The 13,174-nt window shown below is 52.1% G+C and overlaps 1 protein-coding gene across 1 annotated transcript; it reads right to left on the reverse strand.

Annotated features, from left to right (window-relative positions):
• Positions 1-430: 430 nt before the first annotated feature.
• On the reverse strand, positions 431-2,302 carry LOC101757175 (serine/threonine-protein kinase WAG1). The gene has a single exon (XM_004984929.3). The coding sequence runs from the start codon at positions 2,268-2,270 to the stop codon at positions 693-695; it is 1,578 nt and encodes a 525-aa protein (XP_004984986.1). The 5' UTR covers positions 2,271-2,302; the 3' UTR covers positions 431-692.
• Positions 2,303-13,174: the final 10,872 nt, after the last annotated feature.

Raw genomic sequence — 13,174 nt, forward strand, 5'->3', positions numbered from 1 at the left:
GTAGCTTTCTGGTGCTAGTGGGCCGTCCCTCCATACCGATCGATCCGTCGAGGCGGGCGCGAACTAATCGACAACGCCCCCTCGTTTTCATTTCCTTCTAGCTTGTATACTAGCAATCTGCTATAGCTCCGAATCATGAAAGGCTGAAACCAAACTACTGCGCAGATTTGTGTAAAAAAAAGCATTACAGTGCTGGGAATTCAGATATTGTTTCATCCAGTAACATCATTACGGCCATCTGTTCGAAAACATTTGCACCATTACACAGGGGTTGGGGAGTTCAGGACATAAGATGGCTGCAAGGGGGGCCTTGATGCCACACGTTCCGTAACTTTACGGATTACTCGGGAAGAACTTGATGAGTCAATCAGTCAATCCTCGGAGCTGAATCTCACTTTAGTATCCAGTTCCCACATCGGCACGAATAGCATGAAAGAAGTTAAAACTTTTTTACTACTAAACAAGGGATGAAGTTTCTCCACGTCTGAGCATGGACCAAACCTTGTCAGCTGATCAACTCAGTGACATGCATCGCCTCGCTCTTTGTACAACTCGATCAGACCCATGATCCACACCACTCTATACATTCACTAGAGTAACAAAAGTAATAACCTAAATAAACGACGCTAAACCGAACCCAGGACCCCAAAATCACACCAAAATTAAGCCGGGGAAGAAGACCCATCAGACTATCATTTTACTTTGTTCATCGTCGTCGTCTTGGTCTTGCTGCTGGGTCGGTTCTCCTGGCTCCAACTCATGAGCTTGCGGAAGACCCCCTGCCTCTCCTCGCAATTCGACCTCCTCCCGTTGAAGCTGCTGCTCTTCCGCTTCTTGCTGCTGCAGTTGCTGCCCATGCTGCTCCAGCTCCCGAGCTTCGCCGCCTTCCTGTCCCCGCCGGCGGGGGACGCGGCGGCCTCCTTGTCCGGCACCACGGGGGGCGCCACGCACCGTATCAGCGCCCAGTCCACGCCGGCGAAGAACGGGTGCCGCTTGATCTCGGCAGCGCCGCGCGCGGCGCCCATGCGGCGGCGCGGGTCCCGCTCGAGGAGCCGCCCGACGAGGTCCCGGAGCTGGGCCGCGTCGGCCTCGCCGTCAAGCTGCGGGTAGGTGACCTGCTTGGAGAGGATGTTCTTGAGGGTGACCTCCTTGGTGTGGCCCTTGAAGGGCGTGCGACCGTAGACGAGCTCGTAGAGGAACACGCCGAAGGCCCACCAGTCGACGCCGTTGCCGTGGCCGCTCCCACTCACGAGCTCTGGCGCGAGGTACTCGTGCGTGCCCACGCAGTCCTTGGAGCTCGCCGACGTCGGCTCGGCCACGAACTCAAACCGCTCCTTGGCGTCGATCTCCACCTCGTCACCGTCGTCGCCGCTGCCGCCATTGGCGCCAGAGAAGCACGACGGCAGCAGTATGCTCTTCCTGCGGCGGCTCTGCTTCCGCACCTGGCGGCGCCGGACGGCGGGCTCCACGGACGCCGGGAGCGCGAGGTCGAAGTCGGAGAGCACGACGTGGCCGTCGCCCCGGAGGAGGATGTTCTCCGGCTTGAGGTCGCGGTACACGAAGCCGAGCGCGTGGAGGTACTCGAGCGCGAGCAGCACCTCGGCGGCGTAGAACCTCGCCGCGGCGACGGGCAGACGGCCGCCAGGGCGGCGCCGGAGCACCGCATGGAGGTCGCCCCCGGAGCAGTAGTCCATGAGGAAGCACGCGTAGCGGCCGGCGTCGAGGCGCGCGTAGAGGGTTGGCACGAAGGGGTGGTCGAGCGAGGAGAGGACGCGCGACTCGGCGAGGACGTGGGAGACCCTGGACGGGTCGTCGTCGCGGAGGTCGACGACCTTGAGCGCGAAGAGCGGGGACGCCGGCGGGGAGCTCTTGAGGCGGCATAGGAAGACGCGGGCGAGGTGGCCGTGGCCGAGCTCGCGGACGAGATGGAGGTGCGCGAGGCGGAGCACGCCGTCGGGCGTGGCGGCGCGGGCGGCGGCGAGGTGCGCCCAGTGCGGGGACGCGGCGGAGGAGTGCGGGCGCGGGGAGAGCGAGGTGGAGGAGGAGAAGGAGGGCAGCGACAGCGAGCTCCGCGCGCTGAAGGTGGTGGCGGTGGTGAAGGAGGAGGTGGAGGCGGAGGCCGTGGAGGTGAAGGAGAGGTCCAGCGCGCCGGCGCCCGCGTCCGCCAGCGCCGGCGGGAAGTGCGGGGAGAGGGCGGCGTCGGAGGAGAGCGGAGAGAAGGGCGCGGGGTCGTGAGCCGCGTCCATTGGCGGCGGCGCTTCCATGTGCATGGCGAGTGAGACGGGTTGGAGGAGAGGGAATGGGTGCGAGTCGAGTCTGTGTGAGCGCGGGGGGGTCGGGTGCTTATAAAGGCCTGCGTCGGTGAGATCGACGGGGGCGAGCACCGAGCAGCGTGGGCCGTGCCGCCGGGGGTCGTCGGGTCCCGAACGGTCTCCCGTGTCCGTCAGGGTGTTTTACTGCTCTACCGGGGAGTGGACGGACACGAGATGCTCGGTCAAACTGTTGGACGGACGAGATTGCCATGGTGTTTTATTCTGCCGACGAATAACCGTATGTCCGTATGTGTAAAAGTAAAATCTCGGTTCAGAGAACTGCTCTCTCTCTCTCTCTTCCCGGCAGATGCTTGTTCTCAGGTTGCGATTTTCAAACTATGCTGGTCTAAAAGTTCGATGACATTGCTTTAAAAGTGTGTTTGATGATACGTGCGGTATCCACGTAACTGAGTTACCACGGGTCGGCAAAAGCACGTTCTCTTTTTCTCATGTTGCCGATGAGCCGATCGAACCAGGTTCCCCGAAGAGATCGACCGGCACATCACAGACATTTTGACCGTTGAACCACGCAGCAGCATTCTAAGATTACCTGTTAGGCTGTTACCCTCACAGTCCTCGTATTCGACCACAGTTCCGCCACGAGCAAATTACATAGAGCCGTTGGCGCAAAATCTAAACCTCAGGCTTCTGCGTTGAACGACACGGAGAATTTGGAAGATCTTCTTAACTCCAGTGTGGCTCCAAACGGCTCGCGAGTAGTATAAAGCGTGCCAATCAATTTGATCTGAAAATTGACAAGGTAAACATTAAATTCCTGAGCCGGTCGGCGGCGAAGCCTCTCGAACTCATGGGTAGGCGTTTTTGATAAAAACCATGACAGATAGATATTTAATGTAAGCATGCGGTACAAATGAATAAAACACTAATGGCATGTGACATCGGCTATGTCAGACGGGGTAAGATAAAGCATTGTAACACCACAGCCATAAAAGGGAGCCCTCGTTAACCACGCACTTATCGGATAAGCTAACAGATCTAGCCAATGTATTAATAAGTGTATTGAACTCAGACAAGATAACACGAATGAGAGGGCATTGGCATCATTCTACTAACTTAAAAGATTAGAACATAGCAACAAGGACCAACCGATGCTGAAAGCTAGATACATTAACAAATCTTAATTAATATCTTGATAAGTGTATTGAACATAGACAACGCAACACGAATGAGAGAGCATTAACCTCGATCTGTTAACGTAAAAGACTAAAACACAATCACCAAAGACCTCTTACCTACCGCTTGCAAGTCTATAAGGTAACAAAGTTTAACCAATGTCTTAACCGTGTAATTAAACTTAGACAAGGTAACACGGTGAGAGGGCATTAACGTCGACCCGTCAATCTTAACAGATAGGCTCGCAGCAACAAGGCCTCACATACGCCCCTATCGGCTCAATGATGTCATCATACTTTCGTGAGATACGAATAAGATCCGACCGAAGCATCGGCTCTCAATGGTAGCACGCTGACATCAGAGGCATGACGGTTAGCAATATAAGGGGCAGGGGTAAAGATCTATCGGACCTAACATATAAACCAGCGAAAGCATGCAGAGTCTACCAGCCGATACGATCTGATAACTGTGAACGTTTAAACGAGGCAAGGGAGCCGATGAAGACAACCTAATCAGATCTAAGTTGTTTGATAACGTGAACAACGTCAAAAACAAGCAGAATAATAGACAAAACCTAGAAAGTTCTACTTGCAATCTAAGATAACTCGATAACTAGTCACACAACAATATCAGAATATGAGACTTAACTCAGAAGGTTTTGATAGAGATCGTAATGACCGGGTGACGGTACTTACAAGCTTGCCCGAGGTCAAAGCCATGCAGCCTTGCGTGCTAGAAGAAACTCGTCGAATCTACTCTACTCCTACTCCTAAGGTTTTGTCGGCGTGGTGCCGAAATGTTGTATTGATTGATTAATTTTTTACAAGGCCCTGTAGCAAGCTAAAATTCTAGTCACTTACGACATGACTATTACATCTATTTCTAAAAACTATTAAAGATAAATCTTCACACTTTCTCTTATTTGGTGGAGTTGATTTCGCCTCGGACTGAGCCCACCTGATCTTCTTATCAGCTTCTGAAACCTAGTTAACTGCGACTGATCTTGGTCAACGTGGCACCAACTTCAGGCTCTTTCTCTTTCTCTTTCTTCCATCACCTGTCAGAACTTTAAACCGGCGTCTACAAACCCTTCCCCACTGTTCCAAGATCACCTCAGCTCGACCGTCCGATCTACACACTGCACCCAATCCGTCCAACTGCCGGTGATGGGAGGTCGTGCGATGCACAGTTGAGCACTGCCTAGCTACCTCCCTAGCTCCACCAAAGCTTTCAAGATAAGATCCTGAAGTCCTGGCGACGGTTTGTTCCCGCGGCGCGGCCGATCCGCATCAACTGTTCGTTATTAGCTGCTACTGAACTGAACAAGCGAACATGATGACGCGACGGCGATCGATCGGTGATCTGACTCGCGCGCGTATATATGTAGCTTTCTTTTCCTACGAGCTGGAATGAATGAAGTTTTATTTGGTTGACAGATCGAGATCGGTCGCGCGCATGATTGATTTTGACGTGCATGTTCGCGCGCATATTCAGTTCGTGATCGCACGGGCCGCGCGGGGGCCCGTGCATGAGAGCGGCATCGGCGTCGACATGATCGGCCACCTAAGCTGTAGCTGCTAGACTGCTAGCTCGATCCGCCTTTCGAGGTTTCCAGGAGTGGGGTTGACGTCCGAAAGGGTTGAAGCTTCCGAGCACCGCCGAATTGAGATCCTATCCGATACATGTAGCGTTGGTTTTTAATAAATCTCAAGTCTGCATTTCAGGTCAGTCCCCATCAGTAGCCTCTTCAACACAAAATCTGCATTTTCCGCTGACACGCGACCATGTTCGACATATTTTTGTTCCTGTCGTGAAATCTGTTCACACAGGTTAAGTCATCGATTTAGCATGAGCGATTGTTTTTTTTTATTTTAGAAATTAATGACGCTATTCTTTCTTTTTATATAGGCGATGTCTCCTTTTGATGGCGATACACCAATAGTGACTTCGTCAATCTCAGAATATCGTCCATTGGTTGCTCAAGCTCCTCACAGAAGTGTGATGTACACATATTTCATAAGTGTCATGTTCATATAATCATATGTGAGCATCGATCGTACTATATTTCAAAAGATGTACAACAGCCGTTTGGGACACATGAATTTTACTGGAGAAGAGTGCGTTTACATGCTCCACTACGGAACCTGGGTTAGGATGACTCCAAGCGCCGGTGGTGTGGCAGCAGACTAACTCCACCATGTGTTGCAGGTGTGGTGCAAATGAAACACCCCTAGCTTGTTAAACTGAGCAATGACTGTTAGTACCTGTTCCAAAATACGGCCCACGCATTTGTCTATGGAGATACATATACATAAGCATCTGGTATCATTAGCACTCGATCTACTCAGCATGCAGCAAACCGGCAGGTTTTGTCGTCTGCAATGGTAATGCCCTCGTACGTGTGCCACACTCTGCGAGAAATATATAATGCGCTCGACACGTATCGTTCCTAACTTCTCCCGTCCGAGCCCGAGGTCAACTTCCAGTACGTGGAATATATACGATGCACCGAGTTAGGTTAGGCGGCAGTGGCGCAGTCAGGATTTTGAATTTTGGTGTTCATTGTGAAACTTTTTGTTCAATACAATATAGAACATCAAAAGTGTCGGCACAAAAATGATGAAAACTCACTGGATCCTCGTAGAAACTCCTTTTTTTTTTAACGAACGGGCACGAGACGGTGCCTATTTCATTGATATAGTAGAAAAGACAGATGAAATCCTGACAGTTCGGGATAGAAAAGCAAATAAGGAAGGAAAAAGGAAGGAAAAACTAGAGGCCGAAACGGGATTACTCGCGAGATAGAAATATCGCTAGGTCTTTGGCCCCCGCCAAGAGCCAAGCGGAGGCCTCATCTTTGATCTTCATCATTAGGGTTGACGGTGATGTTTCATGCCGGTTGAAAGTACGTGCGTTCCGTTCCTTCCAAATTTCCCACATGATTAAAAGGGTGAGGCTGCGTAGAGCTTTACGTGGCGAGTCCGGTGTTGTGGTGATAGCCGTCCACCACTCCATAGCGTTGGCTGAAGGTCTCCATTCATTTGGTCGTAGTGCAGGCTGCGCTAGCCATGTCGCCGTTTGGTTCCAGATTCTCCGTGTGTATCGGCACTCGGCTAAAAGGTGGTGTTCAGTCTCCATAGTGGAACGACATAGGACGCAGGATGTGTTGTGCGGCCAGCCTCGCTTGGCTAAGCGATCAGCTGACCAGATTCGGTTCTGCGTAATTAACCACGCGAAGAATTTGCATTTTGGTGGTGCCCAAGATTTCCATATGGAGGAAACGTGTGGTGTTTCGGTGCAACTCAGGAATTGTGCTTTATATGCCGAGGCCGTAGTATACAGTCCTGAGTTTGTCAGCTTCCAGGTGATAATGTCGTCCTCCCCTGATCTGAGTTCCGTAGCACTGACCATTTGCCACAACTGTGCAATCGACGCTAGGTGAGAAACGGTGATGTTATGGTCGATCACGAGGTCGCGTAACCAGTTATTTCGACTGAGAGCATCATGGACACTCCTATTCTTTCTGCGCGAAATGGCGTAAAGGAGCGGGGCGATGTCCTTAGGGCGTTGACCCTGCAACCATCCGGAAGATCAGAAGCTAGTTTTCTTGCCGTCTCCCAGAGTGATGGAGGTGCATGCCGCAAACAGCTTCCTGTCAGCTTCGTCGCAAGGGGTTCCCATGTTGTTCCAGGGTTTTTCCGGGGATACCCATTCGTGCCAGAGCCACCTGAGACGGAGGGCTCGTGCGAATTTCTCTAGGTCTGGGATACCCAGGCCCCCTCGTTGTTTTGGGAGGCAGGTTTTCGTCCAGTTAACTTTGCATTTGCCTCCAGTAAGTTGCTGGTCCCCTGCCCATAGGAATTTTTTCCGGATTTTGTCTATATCCTGGAGCACCTCTTTACTCGGTTTGATAGCTGTGAGTAAATATACCGGTTGTGCCGAGAGGACCGATTTTGTGAGGGTTATTCTGCCAGCTTGAGTTAGCTGACGACCCGTCCATGCTGATAGCTTGCCGGCCAGTTTATCAACGAGGGGTTGGAAGTCAATTTTCCTCAGGCGCCTTGTCGTGAGTGGGATGCCCAGATAGCGTATTGGGAAGGTTGTTCTTGTCGCCAGCATATCGCGAAGTAAGTGGTCCAAATCGACGGTATTACAACTGATGGGTGCAATCTGTGTTTTGTGCAGATTCGTACGTAGGCCTGTGGCTTCGCCGAAATGCTGCAGGATGTTCGTCAAGTTGGTTATGTCTTTTCGTGTTGGCTTAATGAAAATCGCCGCATCGTCAGCGTACAGGGATGTGGTGAACCGTGCTGCTCGTCCTCCTAGTACTCCTTTTAGAATGAAAAATCTACTAGTATTCTTGTTTTTATACATGTATTAGTGCTACATGATACATGTATCAAAATAATTATGTAAAATCATGGGTATTCATGTGAATACGCCACTGTTAGGTGGCATGTATATGGCTCGTCCGCTCGGTCGTCGTTCACTGTGGCTTAATTAGGTGCCGAGAACAACAATTCTTTTTTTCAGAGAAAGAAGGAGCTAAATGCGCCCAACATATGCCAGGCTTGAGGAATATAAGTAGGTAAAAAAAAGCCCCAATTCCCGGTCGTAATTCTAGTGCTGAATGATGCCCCCGGCCCGTCTACCAAACACGACACCTTTCGAATTGGCTGATGGATGAACTTGCTCGCTTGTCGTCCTCTCCCTCTCACTAACCTATTAGCTAGCTGTTACATCTGCCTCTAGCTGCTTTAAGCCCAGGACTAATTAAACAACTCGTCGATCGAACGCAAATCGTGCCACACCAGAGCTCATCCAACCTACCAATCCAATTACGTCTTCTTAAGATAATCTTGTGGTGAGTACCAGTGAACGGGGAGTACCTAACATTTACCTCCCGGTTAAGGTTATGTTCGAAACGTGAAAAATTCAGAGGAAACAAATCTAGTTCTGATCCCGTAACAACTAAGAACTAACAGAAATTCCTCCCAAGTTGCAAATAAACAGGGCCTCAATTCAGCCGTCCACGCTCGGACATGCATGCGTTGATGCCTCTCTGACTCTGGCAACAACGGCATCTATCTCCGCCGGCGCCGTCCACCCCTTGAGATTCTGTGATCCCCGCCCACGCTGCGCGCGGCTCGCATGTTGAGCGCGCGCGGCATCTGCGTGTATTATCAACCAACCCGTCTCGTGCCGGCGCGCGCGCGCAGCGGCAGCGCACTCGTTTCCGATCGTTCCCTGCTGGGTCTGGGTTTCCGCGGCAAGATTCCTGATCTTTATTCCGCTTCCGCACCCGAGCCTGTGAAAGAAAACTCGCGCAAGTGCAGGGCCCGGGGGGCGGCCGGCGGCCGCCACATGCTGGGATTTCGTTCGCCTCGCCCAAATGATTAGCGAGGGCGCTCGCTCGCTTTGCTCGGCAGGAGCTTTGCGGCTGGCTCGATCCACCTGCGTGCGTTATGTGATCCTAGCGCTAGTGCTCAAGCTAATATAATGTCGAGGCTTGCAGCTGGTGTGTGTGTGTGTGTGTGTGTGTGTGTGTGTGTGTGTGTTAGTTGTCCGCGTCTGGCTGGCAGCTTAGCTGAAAAACACCAAGGATCGAACGAGTGGCGCCAAGAAGCAGAGGCAAACGTGGGAGCTAGTGGCAACGCCGGATTTCAGATGCGCAATATCTGAAACGGATCGTGTCTGCACAATTCTTTTGTTCTCTAATTAAGGTAGTGCAGCTTGCACCTGCTGCAGATTTGGCGGTAATAACAAGCACAACGAATCCACTGTCAGATTGATCTTCTTCTACTACTAAGTGAGATCGCCTGAGATGACAGTTGGGATCTTATTACCCGGGCGATATATAAGATAACTAGGGGCTGCAGCCAGCTGCTGCTCACTGTCCCACTTGCATGTACCGGCCAGTTGCAAGTTGCAACCGAGACCAGACAGTTTTTCACCGTCAAATTACCCGCAGCCCGATCCCTGCGATCTAGGCCACACACCGGCGTGCAACAGCTAGCCCAGCCAATTGACTATACATGTTGTTTCTGAATGCTGATTGCGATCTGCTTCTCCTTCTCTGGGGTTCGCTACTCATGCAGCAGTAACCTGCACCCAGTATTCTGGCGAACAGTGTGCGGTTACCGATACACCAGCTAGGCCGCCAGATCAACCGCCCAGCATGTCTACTGTGACATGGACTTGGGAGGCCGTTTCGAATCGTTTCCGCCGTACAATCATCACGTGCGCGTGCGTGCGTGATACCGGTAAAACCGAAACGATGGATAAAGAAATGGTGTTACATGTACAGATGCAACAGAGGCGGCGGCTCAGACGTGTAGGTTACTGCAGCATTTTACCCAGCAAGCATCAGAGTACGTATACAGCATTTTAGTAAACTGGTTGATGGTTTCTATGAGATTAGTTGGACACATGTGAGGGTGGATGACTTTGCTTGCTCGTTGGATGTTGGGGTGCATCCACGCGTGCAGGATGTTGGGGTTGGCGAATCCGTGTTGGGCATCGCGGATCCCCGTGCAGAGATCACCGGAGTGCCCACAGCCATTCAGTCTCGATCCTTCCTTCCTTCCGTCTCCACGGAGACCACGCACAAGTCAGCGCGGCTGCACAAGCAAGCAACCTTAGCTAGTTTGCCAGCTTGCTCTAGGCAACACTAGCGCTAGCTGCCGCGCGATCTGATCGATGTCCTAAACACACGAGCCGGCCAGCATCGCGAGTCAAATGTACACACGCCGGCCGGAGCCTCTAGCTTGTCGGTGAAGTGTACGCGTGCGCTGTTCAGTGTTCACCACTCCCGTCGCGTCTGCAAGACTGCAACCCATCTGCAACTGCAAGCAACAAGCGGCCGTAGATCTATAGGAGGATGGGCATGGGCGTGCCCGCTTCCTGCAGAGCGGCTGTCTGCACTGTGAAAACGTGTGGTACTAGTCCTGAGTCCAAGTGTGGTCTCTGTATGTAGTCTGAGTCCCTGCACGCACGCCTCCGATCACGGCAGCCAATGCAGCTCATGATCAACAGCTCAAGTAATAACTGAACACTGGAGCCCGTCTAGCTAGCAGCAGTCACACCGCCAGTACTGCTGCGTCCAGCATCCAGCTAGGATGCTTCCTTGCGTGTCTCCTACACATGCGTGCACTGATGCACTGCACGTACGTGGCGATAGGCAGTTAGTTCTGAACGCGACGAACGCGTACGTCCCCGGCGACGCGCAGCACCGCGTACGACGACCTCCGATCCGGACGTCGTGTAGCGCACGTATGCTTAGCCAGTAGTCCAGCGCGGCTCGACGAGTGCGTGTACATGCATTGCATGCTATAGCCTAGCAGGTAGCGGAGCCGAGATGTACGTGCACGTTGGCCGGCCGGCCGGGCCGCGTCGACACCGAGCCCCGCGGCCATGCACGCCTGTCCCGCCGCGCGGCGCCGGCCGGCGACCGCGGCGCGCCTCTGCAGGGCGCCGCCGCGTGTGCCTGCTCCCCCCGCGCGGCCGCGCTCTGTAGCTGTGCGTATACGCGGCTACTATACGCTACGACAGCATGGACACGTGACCGGCCGGCCGGCCGGCCGGCCGCCTAGCAACAGTAATTAACGTTGCTTTGGCTTCGCTCGTGCACGTTTAAAAAATCGAAGCCAGCTGAACAAAGACTGAACCTGAGAGCTCTCGGCACGCCACCTCAAATAATCCTCTGGTTCATCGACGGCTTGATGCTTTGTGTAGTTGGGTCGATTTAGTTATAACAAAGCCGGCATTCACGGGCTGCTCAAGAGCATCAGCCGGTCGATCAATGCGCCTAGGATTTGCTAATAAACCTAGTACAGTAAGAAAGGATCTCGTAGTAGTATCATTGCTAATCATGCCAGTCACACACTCGCAGATCGATCCCAGGTTCCATGATGGCTTCATGTGACTTTCCTCAAGGAGAAAAACGACACTAGACTCGAGTGGCGACGTGCAGGCAAGACACGCCTCGCGCTCTCCTAACAACAGAGAGCTGGCTCTGTTTATTTACAGATGTGCAGCGCACTTTATTTCTTCCCCGCTTTACAACAACAGCAAGGAGCGCTCCTTTTCATCTGCTTCGTCTAGCAGCAACAAAAGGGAGCATTTCAAAAAAGGGGGTTAGTTCAAGAGAGCCGGGATCCTTTAGCGCTTTCGCAAACTTTGATGAGGCGACGAAAGCTTGCGGGCATCCATCATTCGCCGTCGCCTCGTCGCTCTCATCCCGCTCCGAGGCCGCGCCAAGTGTTCGATCGTCTCTTTCTCGGCCCAACGAACCAATCATTGTCGAGCTAGGTTCATGAACCTCGCTCCGGCGCTCGTCTTTCTTATGCCCATACATACCTGTAGTGTATATGCATTCCCTACATACTTGGATCTTTCCATTCTAGAACACAACTAAAATACAGTGATACTACTACTACTACATAACCTACAAGCTGTTCAAGGAAAAGAAAAACTCAGTTCCGATTGCCAATGAGAATCCCTGTCATTCAACTGTAGTTCTTTTAGCTCAGCACTGAAATATTTCACCTATAGTTGTCGAAAGGTCTTTTAGTAACTGCGGATTGGCGGTTAACCCAGCAGTTTAATCGCAGTGTCCATGCATATCATCAGAAAGACCGGTCTCCGAAAAAGAAAATCATCATAAAGTTCAGAACTTCAACTGTTGACTCAGAATTAAGAAAGCACATTGATGAATGGATACAATTCGTTAGAGCGATAATTCAATAGGGAACAAAGCCACATTGTCTCACATGCCATCCCCCTCCTATTTTACTCCACCCGCCCCCACTGGCCAACCCCAAAAGAATTGACAACGTCCCCAATCATCATATCATATGAGAGGCTCCCTCTGAGGATCAGGTGATCGGCGGTTCAAACAAATACTCAAGGGAGGCCGGAAGCAGGCCACTTGTATACTTGTGAATATATGCATATATTTTCTCTTCAGAGAGAGGCAGCTGATACTGATCGATCCATCAGGTAGAGCAGATGCCTTGCTCTCCTGCTGGAGGTTGCAGCTCATAATGCAGCTAGCTCGATGCATGGATGGATGGATCCATGGATCGATCGCCGGGTCCCCTTCAGGCTCGAGAGGCCATGGACCACAACGTGTCCCTGTCGGAAGAGCCAGAGCCCGCGACGCCCCCCATTGACCAGGCTTTGTTTAATGGATCAGTGGGCAGGGAGCTTGATTTGCAGCTAACCATCGATCTGACCGCGCATTAGATGGTGGCATGGCATGGCGTGGTGTGAGCGCAGCGCAGCAGAAGGGCGATGGCCAATCGGATGGTGGCATGCAGGAGGGGCCTCCGCTGCTGGTGGTTCGCGTGCAGGGAGATTGGGAGATTCCTCTAGGCTCTAACTAACTGCATCATAACCGGACGCAGGGCAGTTGTTTTGGATCTGTCTCTATTAGGGCTCGTCAGTGTCAGGCGGCCTGTTCGCCTTCCACAAGCATACAAGGTGTTTCAGGTCTTGCAGATGAGGATTCCTGGTCACAACTCTCATATGCCAGAATTGCAGAAAGCGCATCACATTTTTTCCCTTCTGCACTTTTTGCATAATATAAACAGTAGAAGAGTCGTTAGGTTTCTGCAACATCGATGCTTGATTACGTGCAAATCCCCTTGTATTTTTTCTACTCTTCAACTCCACAAACTGCTCGAAACCTCGAAGCAGCAGCTGATAGGCAGATCAAAGCCTGTTTC

Source organism: Setaria italica, chromosome IX (assembly GCF_000263155.2).
Source record: "Setaria italica strain Yugu1 chromosome IX, Setaria_italica_v2.0, whole genome shotgun sequence".
Lineage (NCBI taxonomy): Eukaryota > Viridiplantae > Streptophyta > Magnoliopsida > Poales > Poaceae > Setaria > Setaria italica.